At 42.7% G+C, this 23658-nt stretch overlaps 1 protein-coding gene across 10 annotated transcripts; it reads left to right on the top strand.

The window, feature by feature from the left end:
- Positions 1-1956: 1956 nt before the first annotated feature.
- LOC125546792 (uncharacterized) lies at positions 1957-6788 on the top strand. Of its 10 annotated transcripts, none has more exons than XM_048710923.2 (5): positions 1957-2226; positions 4322-4449; positions 5923-5974; positions 6061-6248; positions 6429-6788. In XM_048710923.2, the coding sequence occupies exons 3-5, from the start codon at positions 5939-5941 to the stop codon at positions 6601-6603; spliced, it is 399 nt and encodes a 132-aa protein (XP_048566880.2). In that variant the 5' UTR covers positions 1957-2226; positions 4322-4449; positions 5923-5938; the 3' UTR covers positions 6604-6788. The 10 variants fall into 10 exon arrangements, 6 of the variants coding, with proteins under 6 accessions (XP_048566880.2, XP_087402978.1, XP_087402975.1 ...); XM_087546852.1 differs by having other exon boundaries at positions 2084-2417; positions 6132-6248; positions 6424-6788; XM_087546849.1 differs by having other exon boundaries at positions 2084-2417; positions 4322-4466; positions 6424-6788.
- Positions 6789-23658: the final 16870 nt, after the last annotated feature.

Here is a 23658-nt window from a genome sequence, read left to right as displayed (position 1 = left end):
CGAAGAAACAACCAGAGGGGGCCACCAGCCAGCCACAAGGGTGGAGGGCGCGCCCTACCCCCTTGGGTGCGCCCCCGACCTTGTGAGCCCCCTGGCAGGCCTCCGGTGCCCATCTTTGGCTATATGGTGTGTTTTGACCTAAAAAATCAGAGGGAAGCTTTCGTGTCGTAGCGCCGCCGTCCCGAGGCGGAACCTGGGCAGAACCAATCTAGGGCTCTGGCGGAGCTGTTATGCTAGGGAAACATCCCTTTGCGAGGGGGAAATCGTCATCACCATCGATCCTATCATCCAAAGGGGGTCAATCTCCTTCAACATCTTCACCAGCACCATCTCCTCTCAAACTCTAGTTCATCTCTTGTATTCGATCTTGGTCCCAAAACTATAGATTGGTACCTGTGGGTTGCTAGTAGTGTTGATTACTCCTTATAGTTGATGCTAGTGGTTTATTCGGTGGAACATTATATTTTGGTATCCTTAATGATAATTAATACTCCTCCAATCTTGATCATAAATATGTTTTGTGAGTAGTTACATTTGTTCCCGAGGACATGGGAGAAGTCTTGTTATAGTTAATCATGTGAACTTGGTATTCGTTCGATATTTTGCTGAGATGTATGTTGTGTTTTCTCTAGTGGTGTTATGTGAACGTCAACTACATGACACTTGACCATTATTTGGGCCTACGGGAAGGCATTGGGAAGTAATACGTAGATGATGGGTTTCTGGAGTGACAGAAGTTTAAACCCTAGTTTATGTGTTGCTTCGTAAGGGGCTGATTTGGATCCATATGTTTCATGCTATGATTAAGTTTACCTTAATTCTTCTTTCATAGTTGCGGATGCTTGCGAGAGGGGTTAATCATAAGTGGGAGGCTTTTTCTAGGAAGGGCAGCACCCAAGCACCGGTCCACCTACATATCAAATTATCAAACTAACGAAGTCGAATCATATGAGCATGATGAAAACTAGCTTGACAACAATTCCCATGTGTCCTCGGGAGCGCTTTGCTTTATATAAGAGTTTGTCCCGGCAATATAAACTGACCTTCTTTTGCATTAAGATTTTGTGCATCCAACCATAAAAGCGCATGACAACCTCTGGTTCCGTCTGCGAAGGACATATCTTTTACTTCTATCTCCTATCCTTATACAAGAATCATGGTGATCATCACCTCTTCTTTTTACACATTTTCCTTTGGCAAGCACTGTATGTTGGAGAGATTCGCGCTATTCGTCACCCTGGGTAAGGAGTAGTTATTCTTCACCCCCCTCTATTTTACCATCAATGCATCGTAAATTTACGTTCCGTAAGTTTTGTCTTATTTCCGACGCAAAAAGGGACTGTAAGAAAAATATATAATCGCCGTATTTTTTTATGTTATGTAAAATTACAAACGTAAAAACATAGTCTAAAATACACGTAAACTGTAAATTTTCTTGTCTTATGACCTATATTTTTATTTTTTTATGTCAAATTTTACGTAGTGAATCAATAGGAATATAACTATTTGAATTTGAAACGTAATTTAATATTCATCATCCAGGGTGCAGAATAAGTTATTCTTCATCCGAGGTAATCTTACGATCGCTTTCTACATAAATTACGTTTAGAATATAAATAGTTACATGCATATTGATTCAATATGTAAAATTTTATATAAAAAAACAAAAATATAGGTTATAAGACCAGAAAAATCATATTTTATGTATGTTTTACACTATGTTTTTATATTCGTAATTTTACGTAATATAAAATATTTTTTACAGCGAGTACATATTTTTTTACGTTCCCTTTTTATGTATGAAATAAGACATAATTTATGAAACGTAAAAATACGGTGCATTAATATCAAAATAAAGAGGGGTTGAAGAATAACTATTCCTCACTTAGGATGACGAATAGCGTGACCCTATATATATGTATAAAAGCGTAAGACTGGACTATTTTGTTACCCCAAACAAAATATTATTCTGTTACCCTCGCAGGCGCGTCCATTTTCTTCCTCCTGCGGCCGCCCGAACCCACCTCCGCCCAGCGCGCGGCCCCGAACCCACCTCCACCCAGCGCGCCGCCGCCCGGATCCCACCGCCACCCTGCGTGCCGCTGGCCCTATCCTCCTCCTCCCAGGCACCTCCGCCACGATCCCCCTCCTCCTAGTGTGCCTCCCGTCACCGCCCCCCGCCCCCAACTTGCCCTCGTGCAAGCCACCGCCGGCCACCTTCCTCCGGTGAGCAACCGCCATCCGCCTTCCTCGCGCGAGCCATAGCCGGTCGCCTTCCTCCGGCGAGCAACCGCCAACCGCCTTCCTCCCGCGAGCCACTGTCGGCCGCCTTCCTCCGCCGCATCTGCCTTGGCGGGCCGTGCCCTGTCTCCGCTATCGCCTCTGGTCACGCACCGCCCCATTCATGGCTAGCTTGCGTATGGAACCTGCAAGTTCAACATTTGCACAATATTCAGTTCTTGTAGTACAAATGTCTCCCTCCCCCCACGCCATCCTCGGCACCCCTCACTCGCGACACGGCCGCAGCTTCACTCCCGTGCGCCACCCTCGGCTGTCGCGCCATGGCCTGCGCTCAGCGGCTGCGGATGGAGCCGCTGGGTCGAGGAACTTTGCCTCGACAGTACAACAGCACACTCTGTTGTAGGTCGCGATAAGAGCTGCGCACAGGCCACCCCGTGTCCGCCCTCGATCCGTCTTAGTCATCTCCCTCTCATCCTCTCTCTATCTCTGGTCTGCGTTTGTGTGTGCAGGGAGTGGGAGGCCCTTCCATGGCAAATCTGTCGGCATCTTCCATGGAGATTACGACCTCTCTTGATTTTTGCTTGATGATTTCTCCTCTGGATCTGTAGACTGTAGTTCCTGCATAGCGGTGTCCTTTTTTCTAGTGTTCCACTTTCGATGTTGATGCATGTGTTTAATAACCCCACTGATACGAATTCTGAAAACAAGCTTCAGTACAAGAAAAATCGGTCGTTCAGTTCAATTCTGAATTATAAGTGTGTAAACACATCCTGCTTACACAGTAACTAATTAACTATGATAACCATGTTCAGACTTCTACAAATCCCAAAACTATGCAGAGTTAGGATTGTTACTACCTTGTTTCTTACTATTGATTCATTTTTTATGAGAAGGTATTAATATGGTACATGTAGTTGGACATCTCAATATACTGTAATGTGTTTTTTTGCATATTACCTTGAAATTATGTTAGCAATTCTGAATTGCGATTGTGCTTGAAACTGAAAATAATTCTGTAACTTCTCAAACCTCGTGGACTTGATGCTTAAAATACTTCCAGAACGAATTGATTCTTGTTTCTTTCATGATCAGTTCAGCAAAAAAAAAGTTCAGTCCAATTTCAAATTCTCATTTGAGTTTAGTCAAAGTTTCTCATTTTAGTTCAGTACAATATCCAAGTTTATTTCAGTTCAATTCTTATTTTAGTTTTAGTTCATTTCAATTCTTATTTTAGTCAATCTGTAGTCTATGGATTTTATTTGGCCTAGATTGCTAGATGTACTAACTTGTTGTGCCAAGGCAATCTAAAACATTAAGTGTTGCTACTGTAATTTGTTCATTGTTTCACGCCTTCCCGTAGATGCACGCCGCCCTGAGACGCGCGCCCACCGCCTCCCCGTCGACGTGCGCCACCATGCCTTCCTACAGACGCGCCGCTCCGCTGCCTCAGCGACCATGTCGTTCAAACTCAGCCACCTAGGCCGTTCAGTTGGCGGCGTTCCTACAGCTGCAGATGTGGTGCTGACAGTAGTAGGCGCTGGTTGTGTTGGATAAAATGCCTAGGAGCTCCCATGATTTATACATGGAACCTAGATGATTCCGTTTCTTCATTCCCCCAAGTGCTTCAATGCTGGCTCCTTCTTGGCTGGCTCAATCGCTGCTGGGTTAGGTGGGCGTAGGTGTGGGTTTACATGGAAGCTGGCACCGCTCTTGTGTTATTTTCTCTAGCGTTTGAGAAATTGATACACTCTTTTTAATGCGTAATTTTATCTGCTCACAACCTGTTTGTATTAAAAGCCAAATAGCTTGAGAATAGAAACCTGTTCGAGCTTAGCTGAGAGGATTTTGAATCGTTGTGTGAGGAAGTGTGGACATGGCCTTGAGATAATGCATGCTGCTTTATTCATAAAGAGATGGTGCCGTTGATTTTATTCATAGGAAACTGAACCAAAACAGTGCTTGCTACTAGTGTTTGGAAATTATAATTACTAGAACTCTTATTTCTTACCCTTTTAATTGTTGGCTAATTCTTGTAAAAAGTAGTGGTTAATCTTGCTAATTACTTTGATGTGATGCCTAGGTGGTCAGTCCAGCTCCTGCAACCAACACAGGTCGTTACCCCCTTTGCCACAACGGCAGGAGCACAAATACCAGTGTGGCCGTCCTCAACCAGTTCCTTCACGCGGCCTCCGCGCAAGCCCTGCTCATGTATGCTTACACCAAAAGTACAACTCTTGTTACTCTCCTCGTACTTGCTCTTGCTTATTTTCTAATCAATAATTCCTATTGCTTCCTCTTGGGGAAAGGGATCCCATGTTGAATCTGTCTTGGTGCTCACCCGCTGTTTATATTCATCACCATAGTGTACGAAACATATGAAAACCATTCTGGCTTCGGGAGAAAATATAACCAGTACATGTGCAATTGCGTGAGAAGTTCCCTTATGAAAGTTCCTTGTAAACAAACCACATGAAAGTTCGTCAAGAAAAACTTTGTAAGTTCAAAATGGCTATAGGAAAACTTCGTAGGTTCAGATGGGTATAGAAAACTTTGTAAGTTCAAAATGGGCACGCCTAATAGTGCATGAATAAATTTTTTAAACCCAACAAAGTCCATGTTGGTCGGTCTACAGTGTGTTGTCAAGAAGGTTGTTGGCCTTGGAGGCCGGCACTGGCTGATCATCTACCTTCCAATTATATTAGGCATATACCACTGAAACTGCAGGTCGCGGCCTCCTCCCACCGTAGGTGGTGCCCTCCTCCCGCATAGCCTATTAGTTGGCGTACCGTGACCCCTCCTCATATTTTTGGTATGAATTTGATGAATCTTCTTGATGCTCTGTTCTTATTCATCTAGAGATTCCTCCTCGGATTGATTGTTTGTATTGCTCTGTTCTTGTAATTTTGTAAATTAGAAAACAGTAGTCAGTATTTTTTTATAAAAAGGTCACCGGATAAAAAAAATGCAACAGTAGTTCAACACAATATCAAGGAGGGTGTGAGTTGGGTATGGTTACAGACGAAAGATATGTGTCGAAAAGTTCACTTCATCTACATACGTAAGTTCAAAAAATTGTCGTAGAGCTAGTTCAAAAGATTGTCAAAAGGCAAAATGGTTGTGCTAGTTCAATTTTTTCAGTCCATCTTCTGTATGCTATTCAGTACATCTAATTCCAAATCGTAAGTACAATTGCCTTCATGTTTTCCATCTTCATATAACACAAAATAGGCACTCGAGGATAAGGTGAGAATATATACTAATGAAATGCTTGGTGGCGTTGTCCATGTTTTGAATTTAAACCACTAGCTTTTTTATACACGAGGGCCTGTCCTGGGAGAGCCCTATATTGCCATGAGCACTACTGCTACAAACATTAATCCCCCATTGTCCGGCCCTATATTTTATCCTCGGTTCTTAGAAAAGCATGGAAACAGTTCTCTGTGTGTTAGAGTATCAGTTCATGTGCAGAAGAACATGTTACCTATATGAAAAAAACAACACTATACGAAGAGTAAATAGCATCAGTGAGTTCTAGTACCTATATTGCAAAAGTTCATTGACAAAAAAAAATCAGTACAGTATGGTGCTTCAGTTCACTGATGCCATTTGCTTCATAGTTTCTCTGTTGTTTCAACTTTTATTTTACCCTTTTCGTCATTCTGCATCTTTTTTTGTTTACAGATTATACACTATACACATGATACTTTTACTGGGACCAGAGTATTACTTCCAGGCAAGTTCAAAATAAAACCCGCCACTCCTCATTCTATGAATGTGCGTTTGTGTGTCATGGCATCTTGTCTCTGTTGCATCATGTAGGATCCAAAAGGTGAAAAGATCCCTGCAGATCTCTGCAGTCTCTCAAGTTTATTTCATTCTTATTCGTCCAGGAAGCATGACAAGCACCACAAAAGGGCTCTCCCTCCCTTGGCTCCTTGCATTCCCTTCTCCTTGCAGACCAGGCCGGGCGCTGGGCCAACCACTTCGTCTGTCTACCTCCTTCCCCGGTGAGCCCATGCTCTTCTGCTCTTGACACTTTGAGCCGCCTGCAATTCTTTTCTCTATTCGAAAATTCCCAAAGCATCAGTACTTTGTATCAGGATACACCATGTTATTTCTGCAAATTTCCGTTATGCTTGTATGTCCAAAATATGTACATTTACTACTTTTGATTTGTTGTAGTGCAGAGAAGTTACCCTGTTGCGGGCTGACCTGGAGGCGGCTCCTCCACATCGACACAATTGCACGACCAACGTGCTACTGACCACGCAAGCTTCCTCAAGGAGCTCGTGCCCAACGATACTGAAAGGAAAAACTGCTCCAGTTTTGAACTTCTTATCCAGTCATGTTATTACTAAGTGAAAAATGGAAAGAAAGTGTATTGCAATTGATCTCTCTTAGACCCTGTCAATCCTCTATTTATCCTTTGTTTGCTTGTTTTTTGGCCTGTAATTCAAGAACTTTGACCTTCATAATTCGGTTTTTGGTTAATTTGTTATGCCCAGTACAAACCATTAAATCTGAAGAGGCTTCTAATAGCAAGAAAATGTGCAGTCCGTGTGGTGTATATGTCATTCATGTATGAAAATGTCAGTTTCGTGTGTATGTTATTCATGTACATGTATTATATGTGTGAAATTTTTTTATGTATATGATGAGATGATTGCTACTTCTTCAAAGAAGGTATAGTACATGACAGCTTGATGTGCATACAAGATTAAAAACTGGTTTGAAACAAAAATATTGATCAGTACTAATTAAAAACAATGATCAGTTTGAAAAATAAAAGATGGTTAGGTTTTGGTATTCTGTGATTGAAAAATAAAAGATGGTTAGGTTTTGGTATTCTGTGACATTGACGTTCAAGAGTTAACGTCCAAGAAAATGTTCAAGTTCTGCAACTGATCTGTCAAGATGGGACAAGGAGGTCAGTCCAACAGGCGCATCTCAAGTGTCATGTCAGTGTGCCGCCCACCCATTGCCATGCCTCTCCGCCGCATGTCGTGTCGTGCCGCCTTGCCATCAACCACCATTGTGGCTCAGCCCTATAGTGCTTCCATGATCACCACACGCAGCTTCCTTCTATCGTTGTCCTCGCACTGCTCTCAATATTGGCATTGCAAAAAATACAGCAAGTTCACAATTAAAAAAGTTGTAAGTTCAACACCACGTCCCAGATAAGTTTGAGAGAAAAGCTCAAACAAAATGAAACCCAATGAAAAATCAAATGGTAAAAGTTCAAGTCACAAAACAAGAGAAGTCCAAAACATCTTGCAAGAAAATTGAGTTAAAAAAACAAACACATGAAATTATTTCCTTTTGAAAAAATATCATTCAGTTCGATGATATAAACCATGCAAGTTCGGGGACTATGATACCCAAAAAAACAGAGTGAAGTCTAGTATGTGAAAACATGCTCAGTACAAAACCACACGAACATCAGTGCAAGTACTCTTTTCTTGGAATCATTCAAAATTACTCTGAAAAATACCTCAGTACAAACACACATAGATCAGTATGAGTACTCTTTTTTTCGAACAGAAAAACAGCACGATGAGTCTCACCGTATTTCAAAATTACTCTTAAAAGATGGGAGCAAGTACAAAATCATAAAGACATCCGTTCAAAGTATTCTTTTTTTGAAACCATTCAAAACTACTCTGTGAAAAATACCTCAGTACAAACATAGACATAGATCAGTACGAGTACTCTGTTTTTTTAGACACAAAAAAACAACACAATGGTTTCACCTTATTCAAAATTACTTTTAAACGGTTTCGAAGTAGAGAAAACGTTCAACATGACTAAGGTTCGCATTTTCGATAGCTATCCAACGGTATATTATTTGCCCCATTTCGACAAACTTTTAAAAAAAACCGTGTTCAAAACCAATTTTAACCGTATTTGAATTCATATTTAAACCGTAAAGAATTAGAAAAAACTTTCTATATGCAAAAGTTGCGCATTTTCCATACCTTTCCAACGCCGTCTCATTTGCATCAATCCGACAAACCGTTTGCAAAAAACAGTGAAAAAACATTTCGCCCAGAATTTCACCGTTTTCAAATTACTTTTAAATCATATAGAATTTGAAAAAATAGTAGATATATGGAAGATGCGGATTTTCACAAGCTTCCAACGCCATATAATTTGCTCAATTCCGACAAACCGTTTGAAAATTAAGTCGAAAATACGATTCGCGTTTTCGATTTTAAAAAAAACGGTTTTTTCAAAACTGCTCTTAAATCATAATTTTTTGCAAAAACAAATTATAAGATTGTAATGTGGATGTCAAGAGCTTTCCAACGATATATTACACGCCCCGTTTCGACAAAAAAAATTACAAAAAAATTTGAACTAAAGAAGACGATTTGTAACAGCAACAGAAAGCATCAGTTCAACCGCTCGAATTTCATCAGTTCAACCACTTGAACTCATCAGTTCAAGTATGGTAACAGAATAATATTCTGTTACGCGTAACACTCGGATGTAGGTTTTCATAAAGTATTATTGTTGACATTACCTTTGAGGTAAAAGGTTGGGAGGCGAAACTATAGGCCCCTATCTTTCTCTATGTCCGATTGAAACGTTGAACCCATAAGTATCGTGTGAGTGTTAGCAATTGTGAAAGATTAAATGATAGTTGAGTATGTGGACTTGCTGAAAAGCTCTTATATTGACGCTTTCCGATGTTATGATAAATTGCAATTGCTTCAATGACAGAGACTATAGTTTGTTGGTTTTCAATGAAGTTTCTAATTCATACTTTACCGTGTGAACGAATTGTTAATTTAGCATAAGAAATTATATGGCATTATATGTTGCTGTTCTAAAGATGATCATGATGCTCTCATGTCTGTATTTTATTTTATCGACACCTCTATCTCTAAACATGTGGACATATTTTGTCGTGGTATTCTCACGGGGGGTGCAAGACGACATATGCCACAAGGTGGCTTCGTGTGAGGGCAAGACTGCTGCCGGAATATCCAGGGATGGGTATGCGAGTAGCACGCGCTAGTTTACCGAGGTTTGGGGCTCTCTGAAGAGATAACACCCCTACTCCTGCATGTCTGAGTATATATCTGGGGTGTACATCAGGCAGTACAAAGTGCTCCTGGAGCTGTATCTGAGGTCAGTGCCGCAGGCATCTGGCCTCGTATATATGCATATGAGCATAGGTGTGTGTGGCCGCATGTGCCTGAGCATGCATGAGTGAGTGTGTGTTTGAGAGTCCATCCTGGATGGATGAATGGATGTGTGCCCATATATATAGGCATGGCTAGCTTAGAGAGTAAGCTATGTGGTGGCATGGGCAAGGCATGGTGTGGTGTCATGCTTGTCCCTTGGGTCACTTCATAAATAGTGCCAGGGGACAATTGACACTGTACATGATGGCTGGGGTGACACGTGAACAGTGCCGGGTACGGCCGTCAGGTCGGGGTCGCGCCAGGCTGCAGTTGACTTCGAGCAGCCGGCCTGGTGGAGGAGTCGGCAGCCAGCAGCCGACCTGGTGGAGCAGTCGGCAGGAGCGGCCGGGAAGTCGGCAGCCAGCAGCCGGCAGGGGGGCCGGGCAGTCGGCAGCCAGCAGTCGGCCTGGTGGAGCAGTCGGCAGCCAGCAGTCGGCCTGGTGGAGCAGTCGGCAGCCAGCAGTCGGCCTGGTGGAGCAGTCGGCAGCCAGCAGTCGGCCTGGTGGAGCAGTCGGCAGCCAGCAGTCGGCCTGGTGGAGCAGTCGGCAGCCAGCAGTCGGCCTGGTGGAGCAGTTAGCAGCTAGCAGCCAACCGCCGGCCATGTAGTTGGACTGAGGGGCTTTGCTAGCCCCGATGTCTTGAATTCTTGTCTCGCCGTCTTCGGGGTATCCGTTTCCAATTACTCCGACATATTTATCGATATCGGCTTTCGCTTAAGGACAAGCGAGGTCTAACCTTGGGCGAGTTGATACGTCCATTATGCATCATGCTTTTATATTGATATTTATTGCATTATGGGTTGTTATTACACATTATATCACAATACTTATGCCTATTCTATCTTATTTTATATGATTTACATGAAGAGGGAGAATGCCGGCAGCTGGAATTCTGGACTAGAAAAGGAGCAAATATTAGAGACCTATTATGCACAATGCCAAAAGTCCTGAAACTTCATGGAGCATGTTTTTGGAATATATAAAAATATTGGGCGAAGAAAGAACCAGAGGGGGGCTACCAGCCAGCCACAAGGCTGGATGGCGCACCCTACCCCCCTCGGCACGCCCCCCCGATCTTGTGGGCCCCCTGACAGGCCTCCAGTGCCCATCTTTGGCTATATGGTGTGTTTTGACCTGGAAGAAAATCAAAAGGAAGCTTTCGGGATGAAGTGCCGCCGTCTCGAGGCAGAACCTGGGCAGAACCAATCTACGACTTCGGCGAAGCTGTTCTTTCAGGGGAACATCCCTCTGGGAGGAGGAAATTGTCTCCATTGTCATCACCATTGACCCTCTCATCGAGAGGGGGTCAATCTACATCAACATCTTCACTAGCACCATCTCCTCTCAAACCCTAGTTCATATCTTGTATTCGATCTTGGTCCCAAAACCTTAGATTGGTAACTATGGGTTGCTACTAGTGTTGATTACTCCTTGTAGTTGATGCTAGTGGTTTATTTGGTGGAAGATTATATTTTCAGATCCTTAATGATAATTAATATTCCTCTGATATTGATCATAAATATGTTTTGTGAGTAGTTACGTTTGTTCCTGAGGACATGGGACATGTCTTGCTATAAGCAATCATGTGAACTTGTTATTCGTTCGATATTTTGATGAGATGTATGTCGTCTTTCCTCTAGTGGTGTTATGTGAACGTCGACTACATGACACTTCACCATTATTTGGGACTAGGGGGAGGCATTGGGAAGTAATAAGTAGATGATGGGTTGATAGAGTGACAGAAGCTTAAACCCTAGTTTATTTGTTGCTTCGTAAGGGGCTGATTTGGATCCATATGTTTCATGCTATGGTTAGGTTTACCTTAGTTCTTCTTTCATAGTTGCGGATGCTTGCGTGAGGGTTAATCATAAGTGGGAGGCTTGTCCAAGGAAGGACATCACCCAAGCGCCGGTCCACCCACATATCAAATTATCAAACTAATTAACATGAATCATATGAGCATGACGAAAACTAGCTTGACAACAATTCCCATGTGTCCTCAGGAGCGCTTTGCTTTATATAAGAATTTGTCCTGGCTTGTCCTTTGCTACAAAAAGGATTGGGCCACCTTGCTGCACCTTAGTTACTTCATTTACTTGTTACCCGTTACGATTTATCTTATCACAAAACTATCTGTTACCGATAATTTCAGTGCTTGCATAGAATACCTTGCTAAAAACCACTTGTCATTTCCTTCTGCTCCTCGTTGGATTTGATGCTCTTACTTATCGAAAGGACTATGATAGATCCCCTATACTTGTGGGTCATCAAGACTCTTTTCTGGCGCCGTTGCCGGGGAGTGAAGCGCCTTTGGTAAGGAAACATTTGTATAGTGTGCTGAAATTTACTATCACTTGTTACTATGGAAAATAATCCTTTGAGGGGCTTGTTCGGGGTATCTTCACCTCGTCTGGAAGAACAAAGAGTTGCACCTCAACCTACTGCACCTACTGAAAAATATTTATTATGAAATTTCTTCGGGTATGATAGAGAACCTTACATCCTCATATGCACCTAATCTATGTGGATGAAGTTTGTGGATTATATAAGCTTGCAGGTATGCCTGAGATGTTGTCAAGAAGAAGGTCTTCCCTTTATCTTTTAAGGGAAAGGCATTGACATGGTATAGGCTATTGGATGATATTGGATCATGAAACTTCAACTGATTGAAATTGGAATTTCATCTGAAGCTTTATCCAATGCATCTGGTTCACCGTGATCGGAATTATATATATAATTTTTGGCCTCATGAAGGAGAAAGAAAGTATCGCTCAAGCTTGGGGGAGGCTTAAGTCAATGTTATATTCATGCCCCAATCCTGAGCTCTTAAGAGAAATTATTATTCAAAAATTTTATGCTTGGCTTTCTCATAATGATCGATCCATGCTCGATACTTCTTGTACTGGTTCCTATATGATGAAGGATATTGAATTCTAATGGGATTTATTGGAAAGAATTAAACACAACTCTAAAGATTGGGAACTCTATGAAGGTAAAGAGTCAGGTATAAACCTTAAGTTTGATTGTGTTAAATCTTTTATGGATACCGATGCTTTTCGTGATTTTAACACTAAATATGGACTTGACTCTGAGATAGTAGCTTCTTTCTGTGAATCTATTCACTACAAAAAAATACACTTCCGTGATGATACATGTTTGTCATAGTAGGTCGCGTTTTTTGTCATGCATCTACATCCATGATAATTTTATGACAGAATCAAGATAGTCATACCTGTGCTGTCGTAGAAGTGTTCCATGACATTACCAAAATTATCATCACGGAAGTGTCCACTTCCATGACGATAAATCACGCATCACAGAAGTGCTTTGCGTCAAGGGTGACCGAGACATGGCATCCACCGTAACGGAACGCTGTTAAGCTATCGGGTCCGGTTTTCGATCCGATAACCCGCTAACAGCCCCGACCAATGGGGATTGTCCATGTGTAAAATCATCATTGGGTGGAGGAAACACGCGTTGGCTCACCGTTGGGACAGATGTCATCCACTCATTGGACTGAAGGCGCCTATGATACGTCGACATGTGGCACGGACGAACAGAGGCTCATTCCTGTGAAAAGGCCGGCCCATTTGACTTGGTCAAAACGTGCCCATTTGAGTTGGTCAAAACGTGGCGGGCTGGCCCACGGAAAGCCTATTAACAGCATGTTCACATATAGCCCATTTACAGCCCGCTAACCCACGGCCCGTTAGGACCTATCCGAATTAGGCCAAGTAGCGTCATCTGGGCCATCCAATATGATTCCAGCCCATTTTAAGTTCTGGCCCATGAATGGCCCATGACGTCTTTCGGCCCATACGAGGCCCTTTGTAACTCTTGGCCCATTAACGGACCGTGGTGAAACTGGCCCGTACTGAACAGTGTATGGGCCGAATTCATACCCATTAACGGCCCATTAATCCATTGGGCCGTTTGCAGCCCATGTTATCTTTCGGCCTTATCAGGGCCCATTTATTCTTGGGCTCATTTACAGCATTCGGTTACTTACGGCCCGTTACTACCATTTTATGCTTGTGGGCCAAATTCAGCCCGTGGTTATAGTCGGCCCGTTTGTGGCCCGTTAATACATTGGGCCGTTTTCATAGCGTCATCAAATACGACCTATTAATGATGGCCCATTATGGTCGGCCCATGAACGGACGACTCCAACTCTAGCCCGTTTACGGCCATAATGCGGTCTATTTTTTGTCCATGTTTGGCCAATCGATCATACGGCCCGTCTAAGGCCCATTGATGATACGGCCCGTAGAAGGCCCTTTGTTTCTATGGCCGTAGAAGGCCCATTGTTTCTACGGCCCGTGGGATGCCCAGTGTCACTACAGTAAGTATGTAGCCCATGGCCTGTTAAAGGCGGGAAACTACTATAGGTTTAGACCTGCTAATGTCCCAAGATGATTATAGGCCCACGTTTTGGCCCATATGAGTATCGGGCCGGCTTGAAGACCGACAACACTGAGATCCACTGAACCTTCCAGCCTAAATTACAGCATACCAACCAAAGAATAAATCTAGACTATACAACAAAGAAATTACGGCATATTACATCCACTGGGAATCAAAGTTCGCTACCGGTGATAATAAAGCACAACATGACCGCAGATTACATACACTGGGCATCAAAGGTCGCCACTAGTGCATATAAACGCGCCGACAAAAGAATATACAAAAGTGAGAGCACTTCAGAAGGCACTAGACCTGGCAAGCTTGGGCCTCGCAAGCAGCCGAACAAGCTGATGAGACCTCAGTTGTGTCAACGATAGATGCTTCCACCCTAGCTGTGTGGCACCATAGTGCGCAAGGCAGTCCCCTGACATCTTCATTACATCTTTGACTTCAAGTCGGAGCTGAGCTGAAGCAAGCCTTTCTGCTTTAAGTTGAGACTGAAGAATTCGAACTGCTTGAGGCAGCAACTGCACAGAGGTTGTCTCACACCTGCTGGTGAGTAGCTTCAACTCACTGTCTTCATCAAGACAGGACCTTGGGGTCATCTCGCTGTCCTCAAGATGGTTTGGCTCACTATCTTTCCAAAGTTCTGCCTGGCATAAGAGATACGACTCTGAAAGAGAAACAAGGAGACACGTAACAGGTTTCACAATTATATAAGCAAATAAATGGATCTGTTCTGCATAAGGAACATGTTTTTACAACTACAATTTAAAATTGGTAGTTGTTGCAAACATCCAATCAGATGTAAACAGTAGTGGAGGAAATGATGCCTATCCAAATCTATACTAGAACAAAGTTTAAAGGCTTGAGAAGGATGAACTTACATTACATGTTAACACGGGCTAGACAAAGCCCTTCTCCATGTTGATGGAAAGATAATTCAGTAAATTCCCCAAGGAAAATTCTTTATAAGAGTTGCCATTATTCTACATTTTGCAAAGAGTAAATATAGATCAAATAATATTAGAAGAAATAGAGGATAATGAAGCTCAGGTGCAGACTGATGATACATAATCAAATAGCAAATAATTAAGTACATCGTTACAAGGCAAAAGGTACTGACAAGAGGAATGCAGACATCAACGTGTGCAGTGGCATTGGCTCTATTCAACATTTTGGTAAGAGTAAATGTGGATATGATAATTTGGAGAAAGTGGAGGGCAGGGCAGATAAGATGCAGAGTAATGCTAGACAATCAACTATCTCGTGATGCATGTATAGTAATACCACCACCGTCCATTATTAGTTGTCGCTCAAATGGATGTATCTAGCACTATTAAGTTCTAAATACATCCAATTGATCAAGAATTAATTCGATACAAAGGGAGTACATGACAACAGGTACTTACACAAGCAATCCAAAACTTCATAACCATTGTGTTAATTCCACATTTATCTAAGAGTAAATATAGATCTTATAATTTCAAGCAAAGGGAGGATAAATGAGCGAACATTTACAGTGATGCTACATAATCAAACAGCAATGAGTGTAAGTATGCTGACAAAGGACAAGAGGTACTGACAAGAGCTATGCAGAGCCCCGTATTGTCGTGAGATCCTATGATCCTTTGAGCAAGGAGATTCATATGAAATTAGTTTTCATACAAGAGAGAAGGTAAGGCACATGCATAAATTTAGGAGTTCAAATTGATATCATAGACAGTACCTGACGCTAGGTTGTCAGCAGTTCTAATAGGGGTTTGGCCACTGGAGTAGGGGTAAAGTCTATTACAGTTGGGCATGTGTTTTCTGTGGCTGTTGATCTATCTGATTTAACAAGTATCACTACCTTCTCCAAATACCTAGTTTGTACTCCTTGAGGATATGCAATCACCCTCTTCCTTTTGGACATCTATTACGAAAGAACAACATTTTATTGGAAAAACATAGTATGACGACACATGGAATAGGTACAGAAAATGGATAGGTATGGCATATACTCATATATGATGCTTAAACTAAGCAGATGGTGTAACAAAGTAGAAGTAATGCAAGAGGTCAGAAGCAAAATATGTGTGACCAATACAACCTTGCCAAGTTAGAGCATGCACCTTGATGGGTGAATAAGATAGGCCATCCTCCACCATGCCAAGTTTGTTAGCCAGTGGATTGTTCCGCAATATTCCTCTCGTGCGCCCATTCTCATATTCATTTTTATAATGTTCAATACCTGACATGCTTGAAAACATAAAAACAAGTGAGATTATCTTTGTAATGCATAAGTGATTCTAATCCAATACTTCCTCCCTGTAAATCCATTTGTGCTATCTCTGCAACTCTTCTAAGAGGTGCCATCCATGCTGTAATTTGGTGTGTGCATTAATATAATGTGACCTACTACTCAAAATATGAGAGCTCCAAAAGTGATGATACTTCGCAGATGACAGCTTCAACATATAGCAAAGAAGAACAAGTCGACCTGACCTGACAGATTCAAAATATACTAAGGGAGAATAACTTGACCTGACCAACCGACCGCAAGAGAAGAGGATCATCTTAAAGAAGAGCAGAAGAGCAAGCAGATTAAAGATCTTACTGTTTGGTTTTGTAGTAATTTCAAAAATTTCCTACGCACACGCAAGATCATGGTGATGCATAGCAACGAGAGGGGAGAGTGTGATCTACGTACCCTTGTAGATCGACAACGGAAGCGTTTGGTTGATGTAGTCGTACGTCTCCACGGCCCGACCGATCAAGCACCGAAACTACGACACCTCCGAGTTCTAGCACACGTTCAACTCGATGACGATCCCCGGACTCCGATCCAGCAAAGTGTCGGGGAAGAGTTCCGTCAGCACGACGGCGTGGTGACGATCTTGATGCACTACCGTCGCAGGGCTTCGCCTAAGCACTGCTACAATATTATCGAGGACTATGGTGGAAGGGGGCACCGCACACGGCTAAGAATATGATCACGTGGATCAACTTGTGTCTAGGGGTGCCCCCTGCCCCCGTATATAAAGGAGCAAGGGGAGGAGGCCGGCCGGCCCCTATAGGCGCGCCAGGAGGAGTCCTCCTCCTAGTAGGAGTAGGACTCCTACTAGGAGGGGGAAAGAAGTGGGGAGGGAGAAGGAAAGGGGGGCGCCGCCCCCCTCTCCTAGTCCAATTCGGACCAAGGGGGGAGGAGGCGCACGGCCCACCCTGGCGCCCTTCTCTCTCTCCACTAAGGCCCACATGGCCCATTACTACTCCCGGTAGGGTTCCGGTAACCCTCCGGCTCTCCGGTTTTCTCTGAAATCACCCAGAACACTTCCGGTGTCCGAATATAGCCGTCCAATATATCAATCTTTATGTCTCAACCATTTCGAGACTCCTCGTCATGTCCGTGATCACATCCGGGACTCCGAACTAGCTTCGGTACATCAAAACTCATAAACTCATAATATAACGGTCATCGAAACCTTAAGCGTGCGGACCCTACGGGTTCGAGAACAATGTAGACATGACCGAGACACGTCTCCGGTCAATAACCAATAGCGGAACCTGGATGCTCATATTGGCTCCTACATATTCTACGAAGATCTTTATCGGTCAGACCGCATAACAACATACGTTGTTCCCTTTGTCATCGGTATGTTACTTGCCCGAGATTCGATCGTCGGTATCTCAATACCTAGTTCAATCTCGTTACTGGCAAGTCTCTTTACTCGTTCCGTAATACATCATCTCACAACTAACTCATTAGTTGCAATGCTTGCAAGGCTTATGTGATGTGCATTACCGAGAGGGCCCAGAGATACCTCTCCGACAATCGGAGTGACAAATCCTAATCTCGAAATACACCAACCCAACATGTACCTTTAGAGACACCTGTAGAGCTCCTTTATAATCACCCAGTTACGTTGTGACGTTTGGTAGCACACAAAGTGTTCCTCTGGCAAACGGGAGTTGCATAATCTCATAGTCATAGGAACATGTATAAGTCATGAAGAAAGCAATAGCAACATACTAAACGATCGGGTGCTAAGCTAATGGAATGGGTCATGTCAATCAGATCATTCATCTAATGATGTGATCCTGTTAATCAAATGACAACTCTTTGTCCATGGTTAGGAAACATAACCATCTTTGATTAACAAGCTAGTCTAGTAGAGGCATACTAGTGACACTCTGTTTGTCTATGTATTCACACATGTATTATGTTTCCGGTTAATACAATTCTAACATGAATAATAAACTTTTATCATGATATATAAGGAAATAAATAATAACTTTATTATTGCCTCTAGGGCATATTTCCTTCAGTCTCCCACTCGCACTAGAGTCAATAATCTAGATTACACAGTAATGATTCTAACACCCATGGAGCCTTGGTGCTGATCATGTTTTGCTCGTGGAAGAGGCTTAGTCAACGGGTCTGCTACATTCAGATCCGTATGTATCTTGCAAATCTCTATGTCTCCCACCTGGACTAGATCCCGGATGGAATTGAAGTGTCTCTTGATGTGCTTGGTTCTCTTGTGAAATCTGGATTCCTTTGCCAAGGCAATTGCACCAGTATTGTCACAAAAGATTTTCATTGGACCCGATGCACTAGGTATGACACCTAGATCGGATATGAACTCCTTCATCCAGACTCCTTCATTCGCTGCTTCCGAAGCAGCTATGTATTCCGCTTCACACGTAGATCCCGCCACGACGCTCTGTTTAGAACTGCACCAACTGACAGCTCCACCGTTTAATGTAAACACGTATCCGGTTTGCGATTTAGAATCGTCCGGATCACTGTCAAAGCTTGCATCAACGTAACCGTTTATGATGAGCTCTTTGTCACCTCCATATACGAGAAACATATCCTTAGTCCTTTTCAGGTACTTCAGGATGTTCTTGACCGCTGTCCAGTGATCCACTCCTGGATTACTTTGGTACCTCCCTGCTAGACTTATAGCAAGGCACACATCAGGTTTGGTACACAACATTGCATACATGATAGAGCCTATGGCTGACGCGTAGGGAACATCTATCATTTTCTCTCTATCTTCTGCAGTGGTCGGGCATTGAGTCTGACTCAACTTCACACCTTGTAACACAGGCAAGAACCCTTTCTTTGCTTGATCCATTTTGAACTTCTTCAAAATCTTGTCAAGGTATGTGCTTTGTGAAAGTCCAATTAAGCGTCTTGATCTATCTCTATAGATCTTTATGCCTAATATGTAAGCAGCTTCACCGAGGTCTTTCATTGAAAAACTCTTATTCAAGTATCCCTTTATGCTATCCAGAAATTCTATATCATTTCCAATCAGTAATATGTCATCCACATATAATATCAGAAATGCTACAGAGCTCCTACTCACTTTCTTGTAAATACAGGCTTCTCCAAAGGTCTGTATAAAACCAAATTCTTTGATCACACTATCAAAGCATTTATTCCAACTCCGAGAGGCTTGCACCAGTCCATAAATGGATCGCTGGAGCTTGCACACTTTGTTAGCTCCCTTTGGATCGACAAAACCTTCCCGTTGCATCATATACAACTCTTCTTCCAAAAATCCATTCAGGAATGCAGTTTTGACATCCATCTGCCAAATTTCATAATCATAAAATGCGGCAATTGCTAACATGATTCGGACAGACTTAAGCATCGCTACGGGTGAGAAGGTCTCATCGTAGTCAACCCCTTGAACTTGTCGAAAACCTTTTGCGACAAGTCAAGCTTTGTAGACAGTAATATTATCGTCAGCGTCAGTCTTCTTCTTGAAGATCCATTTATTCTCAATTGCTTGCCGATCATCGGGCAAGTCAACCAAAGTCCATACTTTGTTCTCATACATGGATCCCATCTCAGATTTCATGGCTTCAAGCCATTTTTCGGAATCTGGGCTCACCATCGCTTCTTCATAGTTCGTAGGTTCATCATGATCTAGTAGCACGACTTCCAGAACAGGATTACTGTACCACTCTGGCGCGGATCTTACTCTGGTTGATCTACGAGGTTCAGTAGTATCTTGTTCTGAAGTTTCATGATCATTATCATTAGCTTCCTCACTAATTGGTGTAGGTGTCGCAGAAACAGATTTCTGTGATGTACTACTTTCCAATAAGGGAGCAGGTACAGTTACCTCGTCAAGTTCTACTTTCCTCCCACTCACTTCTTTCGAGAGAAACTCCTTCTCTAGAAAGGATCCATTCTTAGCAACGAATGTCTTGCCTTCGGATCTGTGATAGAAGGTGTACCCAATAGTCTCCTTTGGGTATCCTATGAAGACACATTTCTCCGATTTGGGTTCGAGCTTATCAGGTTGAAGCTTTTTCACATAAGCATCCCAGCCCCAAAAACTTTAAGAAACGACGACTTTGGTTTCTTGCCAAACCATAGTTCATAAGGTGTCGTCTCAACGGATTTTGATGGTGCCCTATTTAACGTGAATGCGACCGTCTCTAAAGCATAACCCCAAAATGATAGCGGTAAATTTGTAAGGGACATCATAGATCGCACCATATCAAGTAAAGTACGATTACGACGTTCGGACACACCATTACACTGAGGTGTTCCTGGTGGCGTGAGTTGCAAAACTATTCCGCATTGTTTCAGATGTAGACCAAACTCGTAACTCAAATATTCTCCTCCACGATCAGATCGCAGAAACTTTATTTTCTTGTTACGATGATTTTCAACTTCACTCCGAAATTCTTTGAACTTTTCAAATGTTTCAGACTTATGCTTCATTAAGTAGATATACCCATATCTGCTTAAATCATCTGTGAAGGTGAGAAAATAACGATATCCGCCACGATCCTCAACATTCATCGGACCACATACATCTGTATGTATGATTTCCAACAAATCTGTTGCTCTCTCCATTGTACCGGAGAACGGTGTTTTAGTCATCTTGCCCATAAGGCACGGTTCGCAAGTACCAAGTGATTCATAATCAAGAGGTTCCAAAAGTCCATCAGTATGGAGTTTCTTCATGCGCTTTACACCGATATGACCTAAATGGCAGTGCCACAAATAAGTTGCACTATCATTATCAACTCTGCATCTTTTGGCTTCAACATTATGAATATGTGTGTTACTATTATCGAGATTCATCAAAAATAGACCACTCTTCAAAGGTGCATGACCATAAAAGATATTACTCATATAAATAGAAAAACCATTATTCTCTGATTTAAATGAATAATCGTCTCGCATTAAACAAGATCCAGATATAATGTTCATGCTCAACGCTGGCACCAAATAACAATTATTTAGGTCTAATACTAACCCCGAAGGTAGATGTAGAGGTAGCGTGCCGACCGCGATCACATCGAATTTAGAACCATTTCCCACGCGCATCGTCACCTCGTCCTTTGCCAGTGTTCGCTTAATCCGTTGTCCCTGTTTCGAGTTGCAAATATTAGCAACAGAACCAGTATCAAATACCCAGGTGCTACTGCGAGCTCTAGTAAGGTACACATCAATAACATGTATATCACATATACCTTTGTTCACCTTGCCATCCTTCTTATCCGCCAAATACTTGGGACAGTTCCGCTTCCAGTGACCAGTCTGCTTGCAGTAGAAGCACTCAGTTTCAGGCTTAGGTCCAGACTTGGGTTTCTTCTCCTGATCAGCAACTTGCTTGCTTTTCTTCTTGAAGTTCCCCTTCTTCTTCCCTTTGCCCTTTTTCTTGAAACTAGTGGTCTTGTTGACCATCAACACTTGATGCTCCTTCTTGATTTCTACCTCCGCAGCTTTCAGCATTGCGAAGAGCTCGGGAATAGTCTTATTCATCCCTTGCATATTATAGTTCATCACAAAGCTCTTTTAGCTTGGTGGCAGTGATTGGAGAATTCTGTCAATGACGCAATCATTTGGAAGATTAACTCCCATCTGAATCAAGTGATTATTATACCCAGACATTTTGAGTATATGCTCACTGACAGAACTGTTCTCCTCCATCTTGCAGCTATAGAACTTATTGGAGACTTTATATCTCTCAATCCGGGCATTTGCTTGAAATATTAACTTCAACTCCTGGAACATCTCATATGCTCCATGACGTTCAAAACGTCGTTGAAGTCCCGATTCTAAGCCGTAAAGCATGGCAAACTGAACTATTGAGTAGTCATCAGCTTTGCTCTGCCAGACGTTCATAACATCTGGTGTTGCTCCAGCAGCAGGCCTGGCACCTAGCGGTGCTTCCAGGACGTAATTCTTCTGTGCAGCAATGAGGATAATCCTCAAGTTACGGACCCAGTCCGTGTAATTGCTACCATCATCTTTGAACTTTGCTTTCTCAAGGAACGCATTAAAATTCAACGGAACAACAACACGGGCCATCTATCTACAATCAAGCATAAACAAGCAAGATACTATCAGGGACTAAGTTCATGATAAATTTAAGTTCAGTTAATCATATTACTCAAGAACTCCCACTTAGATAGACATCCCTCTAATCATCTAAGTGATCACGTGATCCAAATCAACTAAACCATAACCGATCATCACGTGAAATGGAGTAGTTTTCAATGGTGAACATCACTATGTTGATCATATCTACTATATGATTCACGCTCGATCTTTCGATCTCAGTGTTCCGAGGCCATATCTGCATATGCTAGGCTCGTCAAGTTTAACCTGAGTATTCTGCGTGTGCAAAACCGGCTTGCACCCGTTGTAGATGGACGTAGAGCTTATCACACCCGATCATCACGTGGTGTCTGGGCACGACGAACTTTGGCAACGGTGCATACTCAGGGAGAACACTTTTATCTTGAAATTTAGTGAGAGATCATCTTATAATGCTACCGTCAATGAAAGCAAGATAAGATGCATAAAAGATAAACATCACATGCAATCAATATAAGTGATATGATATGGCCATCATCATCTTATGCTTGTGATCTCCATCTTCGAAGCACCGTCGTGATCACCATCGTCACCGGCGCGACACCTTGATCTCCATCATAGCATCGTTGTCGTCTCGCCAATCTTATGCTTCCACGACTATCACTACCGCTTAGTGATAAAGTAAAGCATTACAGCGCGATTGCATTGCATACAATAAAGCGACAACCATATGGCTCCTGCCAGTTGCCGATAACTCGGTTACAAAACATGATCATCTCATACAATAAAATTTAGCATCATGTCTTGACCATATCACATCACAACATGCCCTGCAAAAACAAGTTAGACATCCTCTACTTTGTTGTTGCAAGTTTTACGTGGCTGCTACGGGCTTAAACAAGAACCAATCTTACCTACGCATCAAAACCACAACGATAGTTTGTCAAGTTGGTGCTGTTTTAACCTTCGCAAGGACCGGGCGTAGCCACACTCGGTTCAACTAAAGTTGGAGAAACCGTCACCCGCAAGCCACCTATGTGCAAAGCACGTCGGGAGAACCGGACTCGCGTAAGCGTACGCATAATGTCGGTCCGGTCCGCTTCGTCCAACAATACTGCCGAACCAAAGTATGATATGCTGGTAAGCAGTATGACTTATATCGCCCACAACTCATTTGTGTTCTACTTGTGCATGTAACATCAACATATAAAACCTAGGCTCGGATGCCACTGTTTGGTTTCGTAGTAATTTCAAAAATTTCCTACGCACACGCAAGATCATGGTGATGCATAGCAACGAGAGGGGAGAGTGTGATCTACGTACCCTTTTATATCGACAACGGAAGCGTTTGGTTGATGTAGTCGTACGTCTCCACGGCCCGACCGATCAAGCACCGAAACTACGGCACCTCCGAGTTCTAGCACACGTTCAGCTCGATGACGATCCCCGGACTCTGATCCAGCAAAGTGTCGGGGAAGAGTTCCGT

This window comes from Triticum urartu, chromosome 3A, assembly GCF_056163025.1.
Source record: "Triticum urartu cultivar PI428250 chromosome 3A, HENAU_Tu73, whole genome shotgun sequence".
Taxonomy (NCBI): domain Eukaryota; kingdom Viridiplantae; phylum Streptophyta; class Magnoliopsida; order Poales; family Poaceae; genus Triticum; species Triticum urartu.
Note: the sequence above shows the minus strand (reverse complement) of the source record. Positions and strands in the feature narration are given on the sequence as shown.